General features: G+C 31.9%; 7 protein-coding genes and 1 non-coding gene across 10 annotated transcripts; 6 read left to right on the forward strand and 2 right to left on the reverse strand.

Moving 5' to 3' along the window:
- Positions 1 to 62: 62 nt before the first annotated feature.
- LOC128883981 (splicing factor YJU2-like) lies at positions 63 to 2,268 on the forward strand. Its single transcript, XM_054136910.1, has 4 exons — positions 63 to 1,360; positions 1,417 to 1,635; positions 1,739 to 2,037; positions 2,101 to 2,268. The coding sequence occupies exons 1-3, from the start codon at positions 976 to 978 to the stop codon at positions 2,032 to 2,034; spliced, it is 900 nt and encodes a 299-aa protein (XP_053992885.1). The 5' UTR covers positions 63 to 975; the 3' UTR covers positions 2,035 to 2,037; positions 2,101 to 2,268.
- Positions 1,813 to 5,587, reverse strand: LOC128883979 (uncharacterized). 3 transcript variants are annotated; one of them, XM_054136908.1, is made up of 11 exons: positions 5,453 to 5,587; positions 5,198 to 5,392; positions 4,849 to 5,015; positions 4,100 to 4,761; positions 3,888 to 4,019; positions 3,602 to 3,838; positions 3,502 to 3,558; positions 2,517 to 3,383; positions 2,285 to 2,462; positions 2,002 to 2,184; positions 1,813 to 1,909 (listed from the first exon to the last, which is right to left on the reverse strand). In XM_054136908.1, the coding sequence occupies exons 4-10, from the start codon at positions 4,484 to 4,486 to the stop codon at positions 2,048 to 2,050; spliced, it is 1,995 nt and encodes a 664-aa protein (XP_053992883.1). In that variant the 5' UTR covers positions 4,487 to 4,761; positions 4,849 to 5,015; positions 5,198 to 5,392; positions 5,453 to 5,587; the 3' UTR covers positions 1,813 to 1,909; positions 2,002 to 2,047. The 3 variants fall into 3 exon arrangements, with proteins under 3 accessions (XP_053992883.1, XP_053992882.1, XP_053992881.1); XM_054136907.1 differs by lacking the exon at positions 1,813 to 1,909 and having other exon boundaries at positions 2,029 to 2,184; positions 4,889 to 5,015; XM_054136906.1 differs by lacking the exon at positions 1,813 to 1,909 and having other exon boundaries at positions 2,029 to 2,184; positions 4,100 to 4,827; positions 4,889 to 5,015.
- LOC128883980 (uncharacterized) lies at positions 5,382 to 7,243 on the forward strand. The gene is made up of 8 exons (XM_054136909.1): positions 5,382 to 5,880; positions 5,968 to 6,038; positions 6,085 to 6,148; positions 6,241 to 6,446; positions 6,537 to 6,668; positions 6,750 to 6,902; positions 6,957 to 7,046; positions 7,104 to 7,243. The coding sequence occupies exons 1-8, from the start codon at positions 5,400 to 5,402 to the stop codon at positions 7,137 to 7,139; spliced, it is 1,233 nt and encodes a 410-aa protein (XP_053992884.1). The 5' UTR covers positions 5,382 to 5,399; the 3' UTR covers positions 7,140 to 7,243.
- LOC128883977 (uncharacterized) lies at positions 7,137 to 11,222 on the reverse strand. Its single transcript, XM_054136898.1, has 11 exons — positions 11,118 to 11,222; positions 10,369 to 10,840; positions 10,021 to 10,164; positions 9,817 to 9,964; positions 9,701 to 9,762; positions 9,359 to 9,648; positions 8,773 to 9,297; positions 8,000 to 8,489; positions 7,632 to 7,941; positions 7,486 to 7,588; positions 7,137 to 7,419 (listed from the first exon to the last, which is right to left on the reverse strand). Exons 2-11 carry the CDS (start codon positions 10,784 to 10,786, stop codon positions 7,228 to 7,230), a joined length of 2,682 nt encoding a protein of 893 aa, XP_053992873.1. The 5' UTR covers positions 10,787 to 10,840; positions 11,118 to 11,222; the 3' UTR covers positions 7,137 to 7,227.
- On the forward strand, positions 11,202 to 11,914 carry LOC128883982 (uncharacterized). The gene has a single exon (XM_054136911.1). It carries the CDS (start codon positions 11,281 to 11,283, stop codon positions 11,827 to 11,829), a length of 549 nt encoding a protein of 182 aa, XP_053992886.1. The 5' UTR covers positions 11,202 to 11,280; the 3' UTR covers positions 11,830 to 11,914.
- Positions 11,915 to 13,201: 1,287 nt separating this feature from the next.
- LOC128884477 (uncharacterized) lies at positions 13,202 to 18,880 on the forward strand. The gene is made up of 13 exons (XM_054137909.1): positions 13,202 to 13,644; positions 13,693 to 14,174; positions 14,277 to 14,361; positions 14,441 to 15,616; positions 15,672 to 15,710; positions 15,783 to 17,218; positions 17,280 to 17,292; positions 17,347 to 17,884; positions 17,944 to 18,056; positions 18,137 to 18,250; positions 18,315 to 18,380; positions 18,439 to 18,794; positions 18,866 to 18,880. The coding sequence occupies exons 1-13, from the start codon at positions 13,551 to 13,553 to the stop codon at positions 18,878 to 18,880; spliced, it is 4,527 nt and encodes a 1,508-aa protein (XP_053993884.1). The 5' UTR covers positions 13,202 to 13,550.
- LOC128883808 (uncharacterized) lies at positions 18,710 to 23,590 on the forward strand. Its single transcript, XM_054136551.1, has 11 exons — positions 18,710 to 19,214; positions 19,271 to 19,507; positions 19,565 to 19,702; positions 19,762 to 20,638; positions 20,688 to 21,410; positions 21,464 to 21,532; positions 21,581 to 21,694; positions 21,751 to 21,855; positions 21,942 to 22,714; positions 22,762 to 22,936; positions 23,040 to 23,590. Exons 1-11 carry the CDS (start codon positions 18,903 to 18,905, stop codon positions 23,204 to 23,206), a joined length of 3,690 nt encoding a protein of 1,229 aa, XP_053992526.1. The 5' UTR covers positions 18,710 to 18,902; the 3' UTR covers positions 23,207 to 23,590.
- A 62-nt stretch (positions 23,591 to 23,652) lies between these two features.
- Trnal-caa (transfer RNA leucine (anticodon CAA)) lies at positions 23,653 to 23,736 on the forward strand. The gene has a single exon. It is a non-coding gene; the product is annotated as a tRNA-Leu (tRNA).
- The last annotated feature ends 716 nt before the right edge of the window (positions 23,737 to 24,452 follow it).

Consider the following 24,452-nt stretch of genomic DNA (forward strand, 5'->3'; position numbering starts at 1 on the left):
AGTTTAACTCATTAAAAAAAGATTTAAAATTTTAGTAAAGAAAAAAATAGTGAGAGTAACTTGTTGCATTATTGAAATTTATTGTATGGTAATTATTAACGTGAATGTTTCCATATATTTCATATCAATAAACCAAAATACAATTTTAAAATGTTTTCTTTGAAAATTTTATCACGTCATCTTGAAAACAAAATCAGTTTTTTTTCTTTTTTTTTAAATTATATGCTATTTTTCTACCAAAATTGTAGCATTGAACGACTTCATTGGAAGCATGGCAGCTTAATAAAAGATAGTTACGTTCCTTCACCATATAAGCGAATCTCATGAATAAAAGAGAATAGATGCATAACACTCCAGTCATTTTTTCATTAAGATTTTCTGCTGGTTTTCTCGTGTCACTTAACCCGGCAACACAAAATCCCCAATTCGCAACAGGACCCCAAAAATGAGTACTAGTGCAGTTTTGTTTAATGTATTTGAAAGCACGACAAGCCATTTAAAAATTTGGTAGTTGTACGTTTTATGAAAAGTATTATGTACAGATAGACGTTGAATAATCTGAATAAGTAATATCTTAAAACATTCTTGTAGAGAAGAAAAACCTCCTAAAGTGGTATGTGTTATAAGATTTTAATATAATACTTGTTATTAAAAAAAATTATTTGATCTATAACATAAAATAAACTATTCTAATCTTTTTTTAAGCTTTACTTCATATATATTTTTAAAATAACAACGCAACAAATAAAAATTAAATATTTCTTTTTTTTGTCGTGGTGTGGTACATATATATCGAGCATGTCTTACAAAGGACTACATGCGGCACAGGAATGGGTTTCTTTTATAAATTAATTTTAACATTACATTGAGTACCTTTTAAGTAAGGTGTGAATCTTTCTACTTGCTACCATCTACTGTTTTCTTCATAAATTTTCTTTAAAAATTGGAGTTTAGATTCTATAATTTTTTAAAAACATGGCTGACCGTAAAGTTCTTGTAAAATATTATCCACCCGATTTCGATCCTCAAAAATTAGCTCAAAAGAGTCGTTTATATCGTAACATCGATGCTAAAAAAAAAAAAGGGGATTCTAAATTAATGAATGTTCGCTTTATGTTTCCTTTTACAATGTGCTGTGCAACATGTAACGAGTTTATATATATTGGAACTAAATTTAACAGTAGAGTTGAGCGTATTAAAGGAGAGGATTACCTTGGAATCACAATATGGAGATTTTATGGGCATTGTCCTCATTGTCGAGCAGACATTCAATTTAAAACTGATCCACAAAATACTGAGTATATTCTAGAGTCGGGTGGTACTCGAACGTATGATCAAAGGAAAGACGCTGCCCTGGCCGGTTTGTAATAAGACGTGTACTTTTACTTGGTTATTTTTAGTTGTGTTCTTCTTTAGAGGAATCCTTGAAAGGAAAGCTGGAGGAAGAACTTGGAGACACTATGGCTGCATTAGAACATAAAACCAGCACGACAGCAAACGAACTCATTACGCTTGAGCAACTTGACGAACTAAGAAAAATCAACAAACGGATGCTGGATCGAGAATCCACATTAGAAGATGCTGTAAATTGGTTGAAAACTAAAACTGTACAAGCAGAAGAAAAAAAATACTCTGGTAAATATATCAATTGTTTTATTTATGGAAAAAAAAGGCTTGATTTTCTAGATGTTTATTTAACAAATTGTTCATATTTCGCTTTGTTTTCTTTTTTTTCTAGAAATATTAAAAGAAGATGATATACATGATTTAGAAAAGGCAAAAGAAGAAATCGAAGAACAAAAATTTCGACTACTACAGGAACAAGATGTTGAGCAAACTGAGTCAGAAGACATTTGCGTTCCCCAAGCCAAGCACGTGAAACTTTCGAACACTAATTTTTATTTAAAGCCTTGTAACGTAAAAATAATTAAATCTAATGAAAGTGTCGGAAACCATTCTAAAAAAGTTCAGAACACCTCATTATCAGATTTAAATACTTACGATTCATCTACTTCTGATTCATCCCTTAGTTAAAATGTACATAAGACTAGTTATGCTTATGTTGTCTACTCTTATTTTTTTTTCGCTTCATGTATTTAGGAATTTTCTTTTGTCGCCGTTCTCGAGCTTCCTCTTTTACTTTTCGTTTCCATTCCTTTGGATCCATACCTTCGGGTATTTTTCCTACAAAACACAGCAATCACATTGGAACAGAATCTTTGCAGCAAGTTTTTTCCTGACTCTTTAAGACTAGTGTGTTTTAGTTTATCTCAATAATGCATACCAGAAAATTTTTTCTCATTCGTTGTTTCTTCGTCTACCAAATTCGCTTCTATTTCACTAACACTTTCACTGTCTAGTTCAACGTCTGTAGCTTTTGGTACCAGAAACAGGTCATACATTGTTTCCTCTCCTTTGTTATGACTATCTAGTAAAGTTTCCAATTGCTTATATCCTGATATCTGTTATAGGACAATCACGTTTTCAATGCACTAAGGGAATCACTCATTGATCACCTGGTTTAAATCGGAAGGTATCCAATTTGATATAAAAACGTTTTCTTTTATTATATCGAGTTGCGCTTCCTGAGTTTTTTTTGTCTGTTCTATTAATATTGATAACGTCTTTACGCACAGACTATTAAATTGTAAACGTTGATTTTTTATTGTTTCTAGCAATGTACTTAGACCGCTCGGCATTTTTTTTCCATATAGCAAGGAGTCTCCAGAGTCTGACATGAGTTGAAAACAACGAATATTAGCGGTTTCCGGTTTATCAAACTCAGGCCACATCTGACTACTGAAGGTACTATTCGATTCTAGTAAAGGTTCCAGGTCTTTACGGTCATCTAAAACATTTAAACTTATTGAGTCCAACGTCTCTTGTGTTATATAATTGAACAATGTCTCAGTATTTAAAACTTTTATATAAGGCACAGTGCCACCATAACATAAATTTATTACATCATCTAAGGTTTCATAAATAGGATTTTGTATTCCAAGATTTTCCATTGGTAAAGATTCTTCAGCGTACTGGAACATATGGTTCTTGTTTCCATTAACTACTTTTGTATCACTGAAACTGTTGAAACCATCGTCTTGGTCCGAATCTGTAACACTGCTGCCCTCTTCGTCATTGTCTTCATTCGTTTCTTTAAAATTTCCACTACTTTTGCTTTCACTATCACTTTCATGTGAATGTTCTTCATCATTCACTATCAATTTTTTGAAAAAATTATTTACATTAATACAGTCACGTTTAAGAAACTCTAAGGCACTAGGATGATCATGCTCAACGGATTGACCAACATCGATAACGTAACAATGACCTTTATGATATAAAATATTAAATTCAGAAAAATCTCCGTGCACGAGCTTGCACTCCTAATATTAAAGAAATATTCAGATTGTGAAAACCAAAGCATCATACAAAGCTATCTACATAATTATATTTTTTTTTATAATTGTTTTAACAAAGTATTTATTTCCCAAGCAGGCTTACGTGAAATAACAGACGAAGAATTACTATAGCTTCAACATACAACCGAATCCAAAAAGCCTATAAAAAAAATTGTGTACTCTATTTATTAAACGGAACATACACTCTCAAGCTTAGGGCGTAACCGAGTTAACTCTTTTAATTGAGGAGATGCTGCAGCATTATTACTACCCAAAAAACTCATAGCAATTACATGACCCCGTAAATCTATAGGAATAGGGCAACGGATGCCTTTACAAATCATTCGACGCAAATTACGGTATTCTTTTTCCGCCCATTGCTGCACCATTTTACGAGGATTTCGAGACCCCATATAACCAGTTCGAAAACGGAATTCTCCCTAAAATAAAAGAAAATGCAGTAATAGGGTCTATTTGAGGTCCAACCACCTGAACATAGCGTGCGCGGTCTTTGAAGCTTAAAATTGATGTACGAAAGACCTTAAGCGCTGTGTAAATATGAGTGTTTTCTTCATCACTATATTTTCCTAGTTCGCCAGTTGATCCTAAATACACATTAGCCTATGAAAGAAAAAAAAGAAACAAATGTTTTTTTTTTTTAATATTGATTGTGCACACAATTAAATGAATTATGACATTACTTCTTTCCCAGCGCTAACACATCCATAAATGTAATTAAAGACACCTCTTCGAAAAAGTTTCATTAAAAGAAGGACTGTGCGTTTATCTAACACTTGATCCACAGTTGCGCGTGAATCGTGCGTTAGTTTTGTTACACGACTGGAACAATTTTTAACACCATTATTCTCGAAGAATTTTTCGTGAAAGCCAACTTTTGAAACCGAATTAGAATCTTCAAGCATAACCGTTACTCGTGATGCAATTCGTTCCGCTGCCTGAGATTTTGAACTACCTATTCCGGTAAAACCACTATCTAAACGTTTCTCATGTTTCGACAACGTCAATCTATCTTCGTCCCACCATTTTTCTAAAAGACTTCCTTGAGCATTACTAGCTGAGTTTGACATTGGTTTAAAAGTTTGAATCAATTTTTCAATTTTATTTCCCTTTTAAGAAATGAAAAAAAAAATTTCTACAACTCCAAAAAAAAAAATTTTTTTTAAGTCGATAAAGTATAAAAAGAAAACCACTAAAACTGTATTAATTAAGGCTAAAAAAACTATTTATACATTTTGTGTACAAATTGAATCAAATCATAATTGAACGTTTTATTGATGTAAACCTGAAAGATCACAGTAGGTCAGTAAACTCATGCCACGTGCGATTATAACTTCGTTTTGACCTGAGGCGTGAAAATCGACAGAAAAATGTTAACTGTGAGGAATCCGTTTTTAAAATTTTCTTTATACTATATAAAAATTAAGAATACCTTAAAGTAACGAAAAAGGGTTTCAACATTTTCTTCTTACCATAGTTATAAAAGTAGAATAAGATTAAAAATTTATCATTTTTGTAAGGCTTAAAAAAAATGTACTTTGTCATGTTTATAAATTACGTCACCATTATTGAATCGAAATTTTTTATAAACGGGAAAACCTTAAAAAAAAAACATTTTTTTGTTTGACGATTAGTTACAACTAGTAATATATCCGTAAGATTTGCGGACACTTTACTAGTGAAATTAAATTTCTAGGAAGCATGGCAGCGTTTTAGTTGAGTAGATGTGAACGTGTTGATTTGTTTCTAGCCTAATTTGAACTCAATTTGATGCATATTACCTTAATTTCTAGAAACAATCTAAACCTTCAAATGAAACACTTTAATGTACGAGAAAGTTTAATTTCAAAACGACTTAAAAAAACGTTTATAAACGTCGAGTCGCACATTTTTTAATGAGTATCAGCGCTGAAGTTTCAGAGTGCATTTAAGGTCTGTTCCGTTTTTTTTTTAGACAAAATTTAGTTGTTTGTAGCCTAACACATGGTTTTAACGATCATTTATTTTTTATTAACTTGCGTATGTTTAATACTTACTTATATAGTTTATACTTTTGCAGTGAGTCCCAAACGTATCCGGTTAAGCGGAACGAACAATAATTCTCAGGTTACATGTACGGCTCAAACATCTAAAATTAAGAAACGAAACGTGCGCCACAAAAAGAACCAAGGAAATGTTGAAATACAAAAGATAACAACAGATTGTCCTGTTTACGACACTTGTTGTTCCAAATATATAAAACCATTTTCCTATCCAATCAGCGCACTATGTCTTAATAAGAGTGGAACACAACTGTTTGCTGCTTCGACAAATTCGTGTGCTCGTTGCTATAATGTAGAAAACACTTTCAAAAGCGACTCTCCAAAAAAATCTTCATACATTGAATTAAAATTAAATAATGATACTATCATTGCAGCCGATTTCTCGTATTCATGCAACTCTCCATATATTTTTGCTGGAACTGGTAAGGAATAAAAATTAAGTTTCATTATGGTGACGCCTTAAAAAGTGACATAAATAACTTGAAAATATATAATTTTGATGAAAATAGAATATTCGGGTAAATTGATAAAACTCAAAATAGATGACTGCAAGGAAAACCGGCTAGGTCAATTGACAATGGTACGCTTGGTATGTAACAATCCTTAAAAAAACAATGTATTGATAGGAAAAGGAGTCAGATTCAATGGTCTTTTCTCAACATCGTGTGTTTTGGCTTAATGCATCACAAGGTACATTCGTTTAAATGTAACAAACTTAGCTTTTTAAAACCTATGATTGTTTTTTAATCATCTGATCTAATCTTCTATGGAATTGTGTGTAGGTCAATGGATTGTAGTAGGGGCTGATGATAATTTTACGGAAATCAAAATTTATAATTATCAATTATCACTTTTAAACACTTTGGATACAAAACAAATCAAAAATTTTCAGCTTGCGTTTTCAGCGAGTAACTATTTCGCTTCCGCTGCGTGGGTAGCCGGTATTAAAGTGCAGAAAATATCGGCTCAAAAAGAAGAGTACAAAAAGGTAAGTAGTAATAGTGGTTTGTATAAAATTTATACTTGTTTATGAGTGAATTTTTTTAATAACTCGACTTGTGATTTATAATTTTGGTAGTGCGAAAAAGTCATGGATATTTTAACGCCATGTGGAACAACGGCTCTTGCATTTTCTCCCACTAACACTCGGTTAATTGTGGCATCAAAACAAAATGATTTATATCTTTATAACATTGATGTTCGCTATCTGGTATGAAAAAATCTATTTTCAATACAAAACTGTTCTTGTATGAGCCATACTTTGAATTTGTCCTGATTCGTATACTTATAGTTAGGCGAAGACCCGCATTTATTGGTTAAAAAACACATAACGATGGATGCACATTTCACACATTTTGACCAATTGTTCTATACGAGTAATGAGGAGGCCATTATAGGGATTTGTTTAGCGCATATTTTGTTTCTTCGTAGTGATTCTTTGAGCGTAAGTTTCCTTTTGTTAATTCCCTTAGTATTAGATGCTTTTATTGACATGTAGATTATAAAATTCGTTCCTCATGCTCATTCGTCCGTGATTACACGCGTTCTGCCTCTTCCGTCATCGAACTCGGTTATAACCGTTGCAATTGTAACAAAACTTTAAGTTTATAATAATCTCTTGACATGTGATTTTTTTTTCTAATAGAACGATCATTCGCCGTCCCTTTGGTCTCACGAATAGTACGATACCGTATAATTTTTTTATTGTTTATTACTACGTTTTTTTCAATCCACTTTAAATTAAAAAAAAGAGTTGACGACACCAAAAATTAAGTTTGTTTACAGTCTTCAAGTACCTTGACAACTTGTTTTTTCCACGATTCGTAATACGACATTAACTGACAACAAGTTGGACGTTTATGAGGATCGCGTTCCAAACAAAAGACTAAGAAATTGGTCATTAAGTCCATTAGTTTGGTAATAAGTAAAGGCTGCTCATTATAAAAATATTTTTTTAAAGTCTAGTGTAACAGTACAAGAATGCATTTATATTTTTTTTAATCAAAAATTTTAAGGTTTTGTTTCACCTGATGAAGACACATGGAAGCTAAGGGAGGAACCGCATTCGAATGTTCTTTTTGCAGATAGTGAAACATTTTAGTGAATCCCGTACAATCGTCAAAAGAGTCTCTAAAACACAACGTTATACTATAAAAAAAAAATCAAGCAGTACGATAGTGAAGTGGTGTGAACATTTTGTGCTTGCTCGTCAAATAAAAAAACGCCAGTGAGTAATTGAAAAAAAAGGCATCCAAGTGCCCACACGTCTTGCTGTAAGGAGTTAATTGAATCATAAAATCCTAAACGTTCTGGACTATGAATCATATTTGTTCCACCACACAAATCGATGCAGTTTAATATACTACACAATTTTCTTCTCAATGGAAGCCAGTTGCGATCGCAAAAAAGACATTCCAGTATATCATATTTTACAACCAATTGAAACGTCTCTAAGGAAAACTTTTCAGCCCACACTGTATCACCTTTCGTCACAAACAATTGCTACAGACTTTTCAATAAGCTTTGTTAAAGAAAACATACCGAAATCTGTCAAGGCAATTTGAAGAATTTTCGACTTTTTCACTAAAATATTTTGACATTTCAAATCACCATGGGCAATTAATTTTGTATGTAGAGCATTCACATAGATAAGAATTTTTTGGTAAATTTCAAGAAGAGTAGTCAACCACACATAGGAGGTTTGCACCGTATTGGATACAGGGACAGCTTTCAGCGTATCTCTCCATTGTAATAAATTCATATCATATTTTTCTGTAATTACCCACAATTCTTTTTCATAAGGTTTTGCTTGTAAAAGTTTTTTGTGTCTTAGTTTCTTAAAATGTTGTTCTTTGGTTAAAGTGGGTTTGACGGTTTGAGAATACTTCAATTTATTATGATCTTCTAAGAGAAATGCATTCTGTAGCTTAAGCCCTAAAAGTTGTGGCGTAATGCACTGCTTTTCACTTTTTAAAATGGAATGTGTAGCTAACTCAAACCAAACACGGAATAGCTGTTTAATATTTTCTTCCTAATTAATAATAAAAATAACAAAAACAAAAATCAAGTACAATAATCTTTGAAAATTTAAAAAGTATAAACACAGAGGGAAATAAAAAATGAAATAATACAAAACATTTATTTTTGTTATTAAAAATCTAATTAAACATATTGGCTTTAATACTAATGTCAAGACTTGAAAACAATTTTGAACTAATGATGAATTGAGTAACATGCTTTAAGTAAAAAATAATACACCTTTTTACTATTGAAGTTTGCTCTAGCTTCAACGCCTAACAAGAAAGAATAGTTACCGTTTCAAACAGTTCATGAGATAGAATATGCTTCGCTAAAGTATTGAAACAAGTCGAGTACAGTTGGTCATGAGTATAGTGTAGCATCAGTGATGTATATGTTTTTGAAACTATGACAGGCAGTGAAAGAATTTTCGCAGCACCTAGCTCCCCATCTGGTATTTTAACTAAAAAAACAGAACTGAAACATCCTGTGGCAAACGGATGATACTCAACTGGTGTTACTTTTCTGTTGCAGATATTATGAGGCTGTATTATACACAAAAAATATAACCATCCTTTATCTCCAAACAATAAGAATATATTTTTCTGTAATGTGTCGAGTTTAGATAATGGAATACGCGACTTGCAGGTTACAAGAGATAGTATAATAAAAGATAATTGTGTTATTAAACATGTACATTTCTTTGTAGAAGAAACGTCACATACAAAATCCGTGCATGGTATAACCATACTTGTTAGCTTTGTTAAAATTCCAACAAGAAACAAGACTGACCCTACAACGAAATTCGGGTCTTTCATTTCCTAAAAAAACAATATTCTATCAAGTTAAAATCAATTCTTTTTTTCAAAAACAACAACTTACAAGCTGCTCTTCATTCTTATTCGATGCATTATATTGGTTATTGCTACTAGCGCCTTCATTAATGTCAACGGCTTGGTTTGAGATTATCTTTTGATTGTATTGTGGCGGTAAAATAACGTGACTTGAACGACAATCACCAGGACTTAAAATACCATAAGCGGCAAGAGGGGCTCGTAGTCCCTGTAAATTAAGTCGCGGTACTTTTGAAATACCCGATAAGCTTTTAGCTACGTTTTGATCAGACCTTGACAAAAACGACGCTTTCGTTCTTGTAGTATTCGATAAACTATCTAGAAAACGGGATAATTTTTTTTTTCTGTTATACTTTAGAATGCTTTTTACATTGGTTAGGAACAACAAGCAAATAGCGTATACTAAATTTTAAAAAAGACGAGTGCAGGACTCTGCAATTTTGAAAATTTAAACAAATACCACCAATAGCTCAGTTTAAAACGTACAGTACAGAAAAAGATTTGGAAAGGAGATAACAGATATAGAGTTGAAGCAGACTCCATTTTAAATCTATAGGAATGGTTGGTTTAAAAATATTATACTTATTATGCAAATAAAAACACTTCAACAACGATCGCGTACAAAGCCGGTGATCTATGAAACCACAACCTGGGATAAGTTTTACTGTAGCACAATACTAAAAAGCTTACAATAGAAACTTGTAGTTTGTTTGAAAGCATCATAGCATAAAATTAGAATAGATTCCAGGTGTATAACGTTTTGCAGACTGTTGGCAGTTTGCGTTGAGAGTTGTTGTATGTTTTGAGCCGCTTGTACCTTGTATTCTATAAAGTCTAAAGATAACAAATAATTTTTAAGGTAAATGGGCCTTAGTTACATCATGTAAAATTCTTTTTGCGAAAAACTATTAAGGAATAAGTGATTCACAAAAATGGTATTGACTTGTGAAATGTAAAATGCCAAACCATTATAGAATGTACCAAACGAGAAAAGAAACAAGTTAACGAATCTAACAAAGAATTACGATAAATACTTACTCCAACATTTGTGCCAAACTAATGTGAACACTTTCGAAGAAACACAGGAATTTTTGAGTTTCACGGTTTTTTTTATAGCAGTGTGAAATTCCTGATAATTTTGAGCAAAACAAATTGCTTGTTTTTTTATTGTAGCACCGAGTAAACATTGGAAAAACGCAAACCAATATCGACAATACAAGTCATAGTGATGCTGAAAATTCTTTAAAAGACTATCAACTATGACTTGCGCAATACGATACACGTTACAATCAGTAATGTGCCCAAATATTTTTAATACTTTAGAATGCTTCATTAATGTACTAATACACCAATACTTTTTTAAACCATTCCATACGCTCTGTTTGTAAGATTTTCGTTTTGAACGTGTATACACAGCAACAATCTGTGCGGAGTCTCTCCTAGACCCCCATATCATTTACCTCCAATAACAACTCCTATTAATTAAATACATCACGCGTAGTCTTTATATCTACTCAAAACAAAGAGTGAAAAAGAACATGCTAATAATATTTAAGGTTTTATTTCATTAAGAAAAATAATCAATTATACTCACTAAAGACGTAAAAGAGTAAGAATTAAAAAAAGAAAAAGAAAAAAATAGAAGATAACACTCTCATTATTATTAGCTAACGTTAGCGTGCAAATTTTTGTGTCTTTAATTTTTTAATGCTTTTTTTATTTTTAAAAAAGTTCTTTTTTAGTTTTTTTTTTTATAACATAAAAACAATCATAAAAATATAGCTTACGATAATGTGTTCTTTGTTATTCCGTAAATACTCATTATATACAATAAGATGAAAAATAAGACTCATTTGACATTATGCGCCAGATTCTTTGGAGTTATCGAAGACAAAACTGTAACCTCTTCATACATTTTTACACTATTGGGGCAGGTTGAAAACAGAGTACATGTATATTGTTAATCAAGGCAACACCAGAAAAATCTACCACTCCTCGAGCTGCTGGTTACAAAATTGTGTGCTGTTAAAGACAATGAGTGTCGTTATTCAGCCTAATCCAGAATTCCAGCACATCCTTCGTATACTTAATACTAATGTTGATGGCCGTGAAAAAATTTGGGTAGCACTGACTGCTATTAATGGTATAGGTCGTCGTTTCGCCGTTTTAATTTGTAAAAAGGCTGACATCGACTTGTCTAAACGTGCTGGTGAATTAACCAGTGAACAAATCGCTAGTTTAGTAGCCATCATTTCTCAACCTTTACAATTCAAGATACCTTCGTGGTTTGTTAATAGACAGAAAGATTTCAAGGATGGCAAATACAATCATGTTGTATCCAATCAACTCGATGCTGTTTTACGTGATGATTTAACACGCCTTAAAAAAATTCGCTGTCATCGTGGGTTACGTCATTATTGGGGAATCCGTGTTCGCGGTCAACATACTAAAACTACTGGTCGTAGAGGACGCACTGTAGGTGTCTCTACAAAAAAATAGTTGTAGTTTTCCGAATTTTTTTTTTGTAACATTCTATTAGTAACAAAAAATTGATTAACAATAAAATTCTTTTACATAAAACATAGTTCAATGATTATTTTTCATTTATGTTAAGTACTTTAATGTAAAACATTTACTGCTACAAAGTTTCGAGTTGGTTTTTTTTTATTTTATTATTTAGAAACTGTTATGTTTTATCATAACTACTTAATAGTTACAACAATCAGTTCTACGCAACAAAACGCAAAGTACGATTTTTTGTACCAATTGTCTACTGTGGCTCGAATTAAGTCAGAGTCCTAACTCTTCGTTTACCTTATTTAAGTGAATCTAGAATGGTTTTCCTGTGCTAGTTCTGCTTAGATTTGCTCAACACCTGTATGCTGCAAAACAATATGTTTCTTTTTTAACTTCCTCTTACATTTACTTTAGAGTTATGTTTCAAAACTGTCCAATTTATAACTGAGTTTAAATGTAACCACATGAGATGAGTCGACATTTTTGTTAAGAAATACTGCACAATTAAAGTAGCTGATTCACACAATCTATTATTGTTATCAGAATCTAATAAAATTTAGTAAACTTTAAAAAAAAAAAGAAATATTAACAACAGAATATTTCTATCTAATCTTTATCAACAAAATTTTTTCTTTACAATATTAATAAAATAAGCTTAAAAAAAGTTTCATTCCAATAAAAAAATCGCAAACTTTGAATATATTTCTTTTTTCATTGAAAGGAAAAAAAAATAACCTAATTAATGTTGCTGAAAAGAACATTGCGCTTCATGTACAAATGAGCATTTGGGATAATCATTATTACTTCTACCTTAGTATTTGATGTAGATAAGTTCCATTTCAGTGACATTGCTTTATTATCATTACTACACAATTTTTTAACAATTGTTGCTTATAATGATTCTCACAAGAAATTTTTATCAATAATTAGGTAATGTAATGGGAAAGAAATTAATTGAAGTAGAAACAATAAATCTCATTCCACCGTTTACTTACAATTTTATATTTCAATGCTAGAAAATTTAACATAATTTATTCGTAAACCTTTATCTTAATCACTTCTAAACTTACCAATAAGAATTCGTTTTTTTTTTTTTTAAAAAAACATGTTTTTTTCTATAGCTCCATTGTTAAAAAGGAAAGAAAGTTTTTGTGAATCCCTAGTTGCATTAAAGATACGTATAAATATCTCAAAGTGCTAGATCATGCAGTTTCGTAACGTCGTGATAAAGAAAGTAAAGAATTCTTTCAAAAAATAAATTTAGCAGTAGAGGTTTGCGATTGACAAGAGTCTTTATTGTGGTGTGCTTTAATTACAATGCTGTGACTACTATCATAATTCAGAAACCATTGAAACTGTCTGTGTTATTTATGCAATAGTAATAAGCACGTCGAGAATAGTCAACAAAGCATATTGTAACTATTTTGAGAAAATACCAACTCATAACTTTTGTCGGTTATGAAAATCATTAATTTTCATAACGTTGCTAAAATGTCAAAATGACTAATGCTTGTGTAGTTTTTTTTCACTTCAATAGACTGCGTGTTAACATAGAATATGCTGAAACCTAATTAAAATGCTTGTGATATTCTTATTTGACTGTTAATGGTATCTCCAATATATTTTTATCGTTGTAAACCGATCAATCTTCCGCTTTCTTGAATTAAAAACGAGTCCTTAGGATTGTACCCGGTTTTGACGTTATGATTTCAAATGATCACAATGTCAGTGACAGCGCCTCAAGGTCAATGTCATTTGGATCAAGTGATTCAAACGAAAAGATGGGTTCTTTTACAAGTAACAAAATTTGCTTATTAAAACAAACTAATACAGTTAATTTTTTAGATTCGTACATTAGCGCTCATAGCGATCTTTTGAACGTAGAAGCAAAGAGCGTTAATGCGCAAAAAAAAATTTGTATGACCGGTTTAAAGGAAGTGGTTCCGCATTTAGACTTCTCCGTGACTAATGCACCGTCAAAACATAGTAAAAATATTTTTAGTAGTGAGCACTCCAGCCATCATACACTGGATTCCAGGCCTCACTTACTTGATTATGTCCTCACAAACTCTTTAAATTCTGATTCCGTTCATGAATGTCTCTCACAGACGCCCTTTCTAGATTTAAAAAATTCTATTTTAACTCTAGTAGAACAACCGATCGACACGTGTATTATTCATCCAAATTTTCCCAAAAAAATGAACAAAAATATAGTGCGCGCAAAAAGAAAATTTCCATTGAAGAAAAAAATTGTTTCCGCTTTAGTGACGTCTCTTGTTTTCAATTCTCTACAATTAATGGAAAAAAAAAATTTAAAGAATACACCAGTAAGAAACCTAGAAGGCAATTGTTATTATGTACATTTTAAAACAATCCTTACCATTAATTGAGAAATTCTTAATTTGACTAAATCGTGTGTACGGTGCTAGAGAACAATAGACAATAATTTAAACGGATACGGTATACTTCCAAAATTTCAAATGGATACTTACTACTTAATCCTTGAGTATTCTGGTACGGTTAATAAAAGATGCTTGTTAATCTTAGATGACAATGCAATTCAATCCTAAATTAACAATTCCTATGTATGCAGAACTTTTACAAGAAAATGACAAGGAAAAAGGATGGTTTTCATTACTTCGACGATCTCTTCTTCTAATTGATTTATTTCTTTATTTAAATCGTTTGTATAATATTTCACAATTGATTCCCTTACAAGAAAAAATATGTTTTAGCTGTGCTAGTTTAATGAAAACTGAAGATTTGTTTTGTAAAGTGTGCAAAGAAAAATTAGGATATTTGGACTATTTGATTACGGCTCTTACAAGTGACGCTTCTTTCACTATGTATGATTCTACCCTTGGAATTTTAATTTTAGTTTCTTTTTATCATTATTCATTAAAATTGTTATGTGAATATGTTTCTCAACAAATGTATTCTACTATTAATACTAGGAATAGGTCTTCACAAAAAAAAAATTTCACTCAAAAAAAACCTATTCAATGTGACACAGCTTTTTTTTCCAATTTGGATTCTTTAACGCACGTTCTACTTTTCAATAACTCTCTTGAAGATATTAATTCAAAAATTTTATATATAAAAAACTCCATCCAGTCTTGTGAAGATAAAAAATCAAATGTTTCTGAATCCGTTTTAGTGTCTTCTTTCAATCGATTATGTCAATTAAGGTTATCTTTAGCTGAAACTACTGTTCCAAAAAGAAAACAATTTTTCTCCTCAAATCCAACTCTTTCTTCATCATTTCCATCAGATGAAAATGAAGAGATGTCAGATAAAACTGACACAATGGAACAATATGAAATCAAAACATCTATACCGCGATACATTGTATGTGATCTTGTTTTACAAGTGTGCGATATGATCAAAAATGGAAAAAGTGTGAAGAACAAGGTTTTGGACCTGGCACACTTATCAATGTGTATTGGAATAATTACAGGATATCTTACAGAAATAATGATGACTGATGTAACAAAAGAATCAGTACTTCTGGAAGAACTCCTTCTTCTTGTTCTACAATGTGTTACAGAAACATTAGCCTATCGCATTAACTGGATGCAGCGTATCATCGCGGGTAAACAAAAAACACCCTGTGATTATCCACCTCCATCTATAAGTATTTTTTCTGTCCTTGACAATGTTGTTACAAAGTTTTGTAAACAATCAACACTATTGAAAAAGATTAAATCCTCATTTTTACAGAAACTACATACAGAGATTTCTCAAAATACCTTTAAAAAGCCTTCTCCTAGTAAAACGTCAATATTGTATGTAGAGATTCGCTAACATAAAACTTGTTTTTTTAGACAAAGATGTTGAAGATGATGCTTCAATACATATGAAAGGTAAAATAACATTTTGTTTGTTCTTCATTTAAAAAATGAAAAGAAAACATTGTACTATTTGTTGCGAAACAGATATAAAAAATGGAGATAAAGATCACCATACTATTTCTCGATGTTTTTGGGTATCTGCCTCCGCTTCACTGGTTAATGACATCGTCGTTAAGAATCGCCAAACGTTATTACATACCTGGAAGATTCATTTAAAAACATTATTAAGTGGCAGTTCTATTGTAAAAATTGGGTTACACACCAACGCTTCGGCTTTGACACAGAATATATCACCACAAGTTACTCATTTCGCTTCTAGTTTTCCAGTCATTCAGTGGGCACAGCCTAGCTATCCTCATATTTTTTATATCAAACAAAAAAAAAATGTTTCACAAAATGGAAAGGATTTCTATGATGACTGCACATGCTTAAAAATTGTGGAAAGTCGAGCGATTCTTCGTTTGGATTTTGATTTAGTTGACCCGCACATCATTTCCGTCTTAAAATCGTGTCAATCAAAAGAAGCTTTAGCAACTATTAATTTTTTTGATGAAAAGAATGACTCACAAGAGCCAGTTTTCTTGAAATTTTTGTCTAAAACGGAAGACGTTGTTTTGAAGAAAAAAGCTTTTTTCAAAAACAGTGGAATGTATTCTAACAATAAAGTATATGGTTTAAGTAGTATAGCAGAAATTTTAAATTTACCCAACAAATCATCCACTTCTTGGAACACTGAAACAATTTTCCCTTACGGTTTAGATATCTCTTCACAAGCATTGAATGCTTTAATGGTAAAGAAAATACCCGAACTATTGAAACGTCATGAATACCTCAATTTTCTTAATCTTATGCTTGTTATACAACCCGAAGCATTAGTACAAAGTACCTCCAATATATTTGTAGAATGTACTATTTATACAGACTCTTTTTATCAAAATTTCATCTCAAATAATCCCTCCAAATCCGTGTCAGGTGTTGCTTTAGCGTGGTTAAAAAACGTCTTGAAAACCCCTCAAAGTATTGATTCAATTTTGCATAACGATTATACTCTCAATCATGACGGTCTTCTTTCCAAATCTCAGTCTTCATTGTTATATTCCGGAAAACGTCATTTGAACACACCAAATAAAATTCACGAAACGACACAGAAACGCTCGAAAACAATTAAAACAAATTTGCAAGTTTCTCCATTATGTAACAATGAAATCTCTCAAGCGCACATATTCAATCAAAGGTTAAACAAAATAAATTCTGAATCTTCAGTATTTTCTTATAGTGAAAGTGCTAGTCATACAACGCGTCATTTATTAACTGATCAACTGCTCAACACACAAACTTCCGGTACTGCAACAAAACAACAAACGGATTGCTTAGTCTTCGGTAACGATACCCGCCACAAAAGGACTCCACGAAATTCTGTACTAGAAAAAAAAACATTAGAAAATTTAACTAAAACTCAAATTTATCATTATACAGAAAAAAATCGTCTTGATTTAAGCTGTGGTACAACCCACTCAGAGGTACGAATAACGTGATAATTGGTATTTTGCAAAAAGTATATATATTGTATGCATCTTGTAGGAGTCTCCAAACGGTAATTCGACAGGAATATGATCAATTCTGTTCAACCTTTATACTTTTTTTATAGATATAAGACCTAGTGGAGATTCAAAAAAAAAATTAGTTTTGAGAAACGTGTTAAGCGAGCGGGAAAGACGCCATTCCGATTTATTACAGAGAGAAGGAACTAATGTTAGGCATGAGTTGAAAAAAGAAGATGACGACATCCTTGACCTTAATCAACAACATCAAGTTGACGAAAAATATATAACCGGTAATGGAACAACTAAAAGCAATAATATTGGTAAAGCTATGAAAACATTGCCTCACGCTCGGTTTTGGATTTGGGACGTCAACATTTCTATTTCGTCCCGCTGTTCCAGAAAAAGTTGTAAACGGACTGAAAAAGGTATTACACAGGTATCCGAAAACGTTAATCGTCACGAAACTGTTGTGGGAAAGCAAAATACCACGTTTCAAAGTATTATTTACTACTGTGGACCTATCTTAGCCGGTGACGCATGTCGTCGAGTTTTTAAACGAAGGCAAATTATTATTTCTAAAAAGTTGCAACTTTTCCAAGACGTCGTTAAACTCAGCCGTGTACTTTTTCAGTATTGGAGACGGTTAGTATGTTGTAGATTTTTTTAAAAACTTTTTGTTTTCTTTTTTTCTTATATATTAGAGCACTTTTTTTATTTGATTGTGTACAACAAAATGAGTATGATTTGTTTGCGTGGGGTATTCTGCCTGTACGAGCTATTCACCATCCTAATCTATGGGTTCCACTACCTACAGGTAAATTAATAGAATGATACCGTTTCAACCAGTACATCTGTAACCTTTAATGTTCATTTGTGTATCCTATTATTTCTAAGGATTTTTTGATGCTGATTCGTACGATATGTCGTCTATTAAAACTAAAAAAAATATATCAAAGGAAACATCCGTACCATTGATGACTAAACGAGCATCTCATTTAAATTTACCAAGTATGCCCAAACCTTAGTATTATTTCATATCCTTTAACTCCAATTTTTTTTTTTCAAACCATAGAAAAAATAGTGTGTAAAAACCAAAGAAAAACGAATTGTTCATGGTTATCCCGAACATTATCGAAATGTACGAGTCAATGTCAAAAATTAACAATATTACAAATTTTCACGTTATTTTTTTTTAGATTTTAGAACGTCTTCAAAAAATTATCAAACCATTTTATCACAATTCGATTCGAAAATACGAAGACGTAACCGCCCAGGCAATTTTCAAAAATCTTTAGCAATAAACAGACATCGACTTTCTGTTAATTCAAATTATACTAAAATTCATAATAACGAGTCTTTACCTTTCAACTTTTCTTATGAACCATTTTCAATACATGATTTTGTTCAAAGACAAAAGGTGTTTAAATTTCTGTCACCGAAAACCTCTCCTGAAAACAAACCTTTTCCTTTTCGCTCATCTTTTCCTCTTTTAAGAGGTTCCAAAGTTGTTGAAATTGAAATACAACAAGAAAATCGTGCTTCCTTGGCCAAAGTGACGTATAAAAAGTATGAATCTTCATGCACGCAAAATCAACTCAGTCATGAACTCTACAACTCCCGCAGTCGGTGCACACGTGAACGGCAACCACGGCAATTATCTATGAGAAACGTTTTATCGTCAAAGTATAAAACAAAGCAGCAGTCTGTTGGAATGACAACTGAACGCAATGTCATGGTTTCTGGGGAAGTACACAATGTTTTTTCATCCAACTTGGTTACTAACACTTTACCAAATACACCAGTTAATTCTTTGAAACATTCTTCCAATCGCGACTGGTTGCAATTAACATATGAAAATATTGTAGGACCGCCTCCAAAATGGAAAAGTAGCTCCCTTTATCGAATGGGTCATTTAAAAGATTTTTTTTTTTTACAGCCCTTTCCCATGGTTTACGTTCCTGCAGCTCAAGAGGTGCGCGATTGGTTTGGTTATAAAAAATCTTTTTTTAATGATTACTTCTTTTTAAGGTTGAAAATATACAGTTGAAAGACCTAGAATATGAGCAGTCGGTGTTTTGGTCTCAATTAGAAATTGAAATATTCTTAAACAAATTTTTAGTAACACCAAAACATTTTAACAGAATTTCCCAAGCTATAACGGGAACAACAGTTGCCAAAAACTTAAGCCCGACAAATCTTAGTTCTTTTGTTGTCTTTTCCATTGTTCCCGGTGATTGTCGAGTAAAATTGGAGGCTCATTGTGTAGTAAGTTGTATTTTATTTTAATAAAAAAAGCTGCAAATATTTAAAACAATGTCATAGGACTTTTACTATCGTATGAAAAAATTTTTTGATCTCAAATGTGCAGTTGAAGAGTTTAGAGAAAACAAAAACAATACTAAATGTTCACTAGTATGTCCTCCTCGCAAAAACCTTATAAAGTATCAGATTGTTGAACGGGTAACATAAACCGTTTATTAATATCTTTATATGTAAGGTATATGTGATGTTTTTCTCAGCTTATGCTAAAATTAACATCAACCTATAACGAACTTCAAAAATTTAATTTTAATATTGGTGAAACGGTTTTCCTGAAATCATTACTTTTTTCTAAAAGTGTCTCAACTAATTATCAAAAGGATATTGACTTATCTAGTGGCGTTGTCTCTTCGCAGATGTCTACAAAGGATGCTAATTGTGTTGTAAAATGTTGTCATGATCGTATTGTTCCAGAAAGTTTGATTCAATTTGCTTCACAAATATGTATTAAAGTTTTGAAAAACAATACATCTGAATTGGATGATGTTTCTGCTACCAATCGTGCATTACTCAAGTTTAAGGAAAATACCACATTGTTGTCTAGGCTTTACCTCCCCTTTCTTTTTACAGAATCCCAACTTGGTTTAAATAAAGAGCCTTGCTCTCAACCGGTTTATACCTTACGCACGCTAAATAGTATTTTATTGTGGCATAATTTACGGTCTTTTATAATTTGTTCAAATAAACATCATAATACACATCAACAGTTGTCGAAAGCTTGTTTAAACACTACAAAAATATTAGACACACCTCACGTTGGCTATTTTATACCTCAATCAATTCATGGAATTTTGCCTCACCAAACTTCTATTTTGGTTCCGTCAACCGCTGCGCCATTTCCTCCTTTTCTTTCCACGCAAGATATTGTACTTCTTGATAAGCAACTTCCAAAAGTCACTTTACACAATGTGCATGGCGTTGACAAAAGAAAATTAAACCTTACAGATGAAGCTCATGGTTCGATTATTACTGATGATCATATCTCGAATATTTATCAGAATCAAAATAAATGTGAAACTAACGAATCATGTATAGTTAACACAGAAACAAATAAAAAATATTCTTCGACTACTAAAGGTAAGCGAATGCATAACTTTTCGTAGCGTACAGTCAAATGAAAATGTAGGATCTTCCGTGGTGCATAAACAACTGATTTTAAAGGAATCTAACAAATCAACTTTTCCTACCATTGAGTCACCTCTATCATCTATACCTGAAATCAAGTCTTGGCTTAATCAATTATTTACTTTCCTACAGAGGTCAAAATCGAATAATTCAAATACTCTTTCAGAGGAAATTGATGAATCTACTGACTTAACTGTTTGCGAAAATGTTTTACCGCCTCCTCAGATGTATTCAGACAGTACCAGTGCAACTATTTTCAATGGTTTATCTTCACATATAGGTTCTCATTCCAAAAATTGCAATGCTGAAATCATTGATGCTACATTAAAAATTTTTCAAGCTGCAATACCTACAAAGAAATCTTCCGACACTAAAAATCCTGTCCTAACAAAACATTTAGTCAATTTTGTTTCTTCGATTTTAGCTTTACAATCGAAAAATCGCTCGATTCGAAGTAGTACCGATACTACTAATTTTATGTTTATAAACTGTAACAAGAAAAACTTTGTACCAACGCAACCAAATCAAGATTTGACTGATTCTATCGTTAACTCGGAAAAATTAGACGACACTCTTTCTTCTAAACATAATAAAATCGTTAATGAAAATTCAAGGTCAATTAAAAAACGCAGCTCTCTTTTGTTACAACAGAATGTTAGTGATGATAATCACTCTACTTGCCTACCTGAGACCACCCCCCATAAAGTTTTTCAAAAAAAGTCTTGTAAGAAATTGTTTTGAATGTTTTTAATAAAAGAATTCTTTGAACTATATCAGCACGTTTACAAACACATCTACAATCGGATATATACCCAATCGTTTACAACAAACAAGATGTGGGCAAGGGTAAGGGTTTTTTTATTATTATAGAATGTCAAGCACTGCACCTTTTAGATAAAACGCTTAGTAACAAAGTAAATGGCGTTATAAGTAATGCCAACCGTAGCACGTCAGATAATTCAAATCTTCATGATTCAAGCTTCAGCCGGCAACCGAAACTTTCGCACCGTAAGGGTCTCTTCATTGTTGAAATGACTATGTTTTGATGACGTTGATACACATAGAAACTAAACGACTTGTATCGCGGAAACCGTTGGAAAAAGGCACGGAGGCCGAAATTACTTTACCCAGTAGTCACCTAGGGATTGTGGCTAATCATATTTCCAGCGGTACGTATATTTACATAATTTCGTTGATGTCAAAACACATTAAAGAAATGTTTACGTTGTAGCATAAATTTGTTGTGTTTTTTTAGAAATCGACAGTAACGATGTAAGCAAATCTACTCACCCTACCTTTGTTCAAGGTCAACCCAAAAAAGAAGCAAAACAATGTTTGAAAATGGAGAAAAAGAACGACGGTCAACATTTTAATTTTTCAAAGGGTTCTAACGATTTGCCCACAACATCCGTTGCGTCATCCCAATGTAGCGATGGAACCAGTTCTAGAAAGATAAAAACAGAGAAAAAATTGTTATCTGGACTAACAAAATACGGAAATATAGAACATCCGATTGGATATACCGTCAAAGCTGCAACCTCGTTTACTCCGTCTCAAATAGACGACACGGCAGCAACTAATCAATTTTACTACCCTAACTGCACTACGTCTCTGTTCGCCGCTTGCAATTCCTTATGGCCCCCATTTCAACCTCAATGGTTCTCGTTACCAAGAAACGTCGATACTAATTTTTATGACGCTTACACATCTGCCTTGATCGGTGCAGCAACACCTCACTCAATTTCTCCTCCAGTGGTTGACGAAACTGCCTTATATCCACATCATCAATTAGATCCGAACTATAGATTTGAAACGATTTTGGCAGCTGCCGCAGCTATGACAGTTGCGGCACAGCAAAGTACAATGCAGTATTATTCTGAGCTATCGGACACTAGTTCTAAATTAGTTTCAAGTTCTTCTTTATCTCACACGAATACTACTGTAGCAAAGCACTCTATGAGAAAAACTTCTTCTATTCCATCGCAAGGCACCTGCTCCTCTTCTCAATCGGCATTTCTTTCAAAACAAGTACTTCATAATTTGCCGTTTATTAATTCAAAATTTTTTGCTCTCAGACCTTGGCCGAAAACAAAAACCATTCACCAAGCGCTATATTAAATAAAAAAAATTTTTTTAAAACCAGCCGTAAATTAATGACAAGTGACTCAAAATTGCCTTATGGATCTTCGGAATCTCGCCACAGTTTACAGACGACCAGTTCATTGAGTAAAACATCCGTTGATGATAATGGTATGTCAAGAATTCTTTTTAAAAAAAAAACTTTGATTCGTTATTTTGCTTGTTTATTATCAAAAACAAACACATTGTTTCCTTTATTTATTTTATTGAACAGATATCCCTGGTGATATACCAACCTCAACAATACAAAAAGAAGTATCTTTAACTCCGGAAGACTTTGATGCTACACAATCCGCTACCGTTTCAACTTTCGAGTTAAAAAAATATTCCTCCTTATATGTCAATGAATCTGATAGTTATAAAAGCAGTGATTCAAAGTGAAGTATGAAAAATTTCTTTTGAGCGTAGACAATTCGAAGATTGATCATTGAATTCTTTTCTGTCGACACAAATTGATTCGATGTAGACATCTTTTTTTGTACATATCAAGTAATATTAGCGTATCCGTTAAACTTCTATAGTTGGCAATCTTATCATTTATTTCTACTCTTCCTTACTTTTACGTAATTGTCTATTGATATAGAATCTTTATAAAAATTAATGAATTTATTTTTTTAAAAAAAAATTTGTGATAAACTATAAAGCAATTAATACTAAAATTTTTTACCTTAATTCGTTTATTCATTTACTTCTACATGATTTTTTTTTAAATTGCTTTTTTTTTAATTAAATTATGCTTTTAACAAATTACATAAAAATTTATAAAAATTTTTTTTTTTTATTCATGTTTTGCTTTATTATCAATCAATTACAACAAAATTATTGTGGCACAGATGGCCGAGTGGTCTAAGGCGTGAGACTCAAGTTCTCATGGAAGTAATTCCGCGTGGGTTCAAATCCCACTCTGTGCATAATATATTACTTTTGCTGTTTTTTATTGGTGAAATCAAATTTTTTTAATCTAGAAGCAACATTTAATTTGCTGTAAATTTATCTTAAAGAAGTAAAAAAAAATTATTAAATTTTATCACAAATAAAAGAAAGCTAATGTTCTTTGCTACGCACTAAGGTTACATTTTTAATATATTGTCAGTAATTCGCTTATTACAAACCTATATCCACCTAGCTTGTTTAATAAATTGATTTAATCAGTCACAAAGTGTCTGATAATCAGAAAGCAATTTTAAGTAGCTAACGAATTTCATCGCTTCAAATTATTCTTCTTTAAGGTGACCTAAATTTTTAAAATCTATGGTAAATAAAGTGAAAAAAAACATTTTAGTCCGAGAGGTTAACAAAAAAAAAAAAAAAAAAGAATAAAATAAAAAAAAAAAAAACCTGTTCTTTAAAACTACAGACAACCAAACCCTCTACTGAAAAATGTACTTCTACAGCTGTTACAAATCAAAAATCTTTAAGTACATATCAACAAAAATTGCTTGAAGATTTAAAAGGAAGCCGTTTTCGTTCTATAAACGAAGAATTTTATACACAAACAAGTTATGTTATGAAAAAAAAATTACAAAAGGATCGCACCGCGTTTTTAGATGTATAAAATTTTTATATTAAGATTAAATGAACTTTCCTTATTATTTTTCTTTTCTGGACAGTATCACATGGGATATAA

Source organism: Hylaeus volcanicus, unplaced genomic scaffold, assembly GCF_026283585.1.
Source record: "Hylaeus volcanicus isolate JK05 unplaced genomic scaffold, UHH_iyHylVolc1.0_haploid 12237, whole genome shotgun sequence".
Classification (NCBI taxonomy): Eukaryota; Metazoa; Arthropoda; class Insecta; order Hymenoptera; family Colletidae; genus Hylaeus; species Hylaeus volcanicus.

Excerpts from the sequence above, each read along its gene's own strand:
- LOC128883981 (XM_054136910.1), top strand. The coding sequence starts at position 976 with ATGGCTGACCGTAAAGTTCTTGTAAAATATTATCCACCCGATTTCGAT. Across the intron at positions 1,361-1,416 it reads GAAAGACGCTGCCCTGGCCG|AGGAATCCTTGAAAGGAAAG; the intron begins GTTTGTAATAAG and ends GTTCTTCTTTAG. Across the intron at positions 1,636-1,738 it reads AGAAGAAAAAAAATACTCTG|AAATATTAAAAGAAGATGAT; the intron begins GTAAATATATCA and ends TTTTTTTTCTAG.
- LOC128884477 (XM_054137909.1), top strand. The coding sequence starts at position 13,551 with ATGATTTCAAATGATCACAATGTCAGTGACAGCGCCTCAAGGTCAATG. Across the intron at positions 13,645-13,692 it reads AAAGATGGGTTCTTTTACAA|ATTCGTACATTAGCGCTCAT; the intron begins GTAACAAAATTT and ends TTAATTTTTTAG. Across the intron at positions 14,362-14,440 it reads CTTAATCCTTGAGTATTCTG|AACTTTTACAAGAAAATGAC; the intron begins GTACGGTTAATA and ends CTATGTATGCAG.
- LOC128883977 (XM_054136898.1), bottom strand. The coding sequence starts at position 10,786 with ATGATATGGGGGTCTAGGAGAGACTCCGCACAGATTGTTGCTGTGTAT. Across the intron at positions 8,490-8,772 it reads CTCATGAACTGTTTGAAACG|GAAGAAAATATTAAACAGCT; the intron begins GTAACTATTCTT and ends ATTATTAATTAG. Across the intron at positions 7,942-7,999 it reads AATTGCCTTGACAGATTTCG|GTGATACAGTGTGGGCTGAA; the intron begins GTATGTTTTCTT and ends TTGTGACGAAAG.
- LOC128883982 (XM_054136911.1), top strand. The coding sequence starts at position 11,281 with ATGTATATTGTTAATCAAGGCAACACCAGAAAAATCTACCACTCCTCG.
- LOC128883979 (XM_054136908.1), bottom strand. The coding sequence starts at position 4,486 with ATGTCAAACTCAGCTAGTAATGCTCAAGGAAGTCTTTTAGAAAAATGG. Across the intron at positions 4,020-4,099 it reads GTGTTAGCGCTGGGAAAGAA|GCTAATGTGTATTTAGGATC; the intron begins GTAATGTCATAA and ends TTTCTTTCATAG. Across the intron at positions 3,384-3,501 it reads TTCTTCGTCTGTTATTTCAC|GAGTGCAAGCTCGTGCACGG; the intron begins GTAAGCCTGCTT and ends CTTTAATATTAG.
- LOC128883980 (XM_054136909.1), top strand. The coding sequence starts at position 5,400 with ATGGTTTTAACGATCATTTATTTTTTATTAACTTGCGTATGTTTAATA. Across the intron at positions 6,447-6,536 it reads AAAAAGAAGAGTACAAAAAG|TGCGAAAAAGTCATGGATAT; the intron begins GTAAGTAGTAAT and ends TAATTTTGGTAG. Across the intron at positions 7,047-7,103 it reads CGGTTATAACCGTTGCAATT|AACGATCATTCGCCGTCCCT; the intron begins GTAACAAAACTT and ends TTTTTCTAATAG.
- LOC128883808 (XM_054136551.1), top strand. The coding sequence starts at position 18,903 with ATGAGAAACGTTTTATCGTCAAAGTATAAAACAAAGCAGCAGTCTGTT. Across the intron at positions 21,695-21,750 it reads GCAACCGAAACTTTCGCACC|AAACTAAACGACTTGTATCG; the intron begins GTAAGGGTCTCT and ends TGATACACATAG. Across the intron at positions 21,856-21,941 it reads GGCTAATCATATTTCCAGCG|AAATCGACAGTAACGATGTA; the intron begins GTACGTATATTT and ends GTGTTTTTTTAG.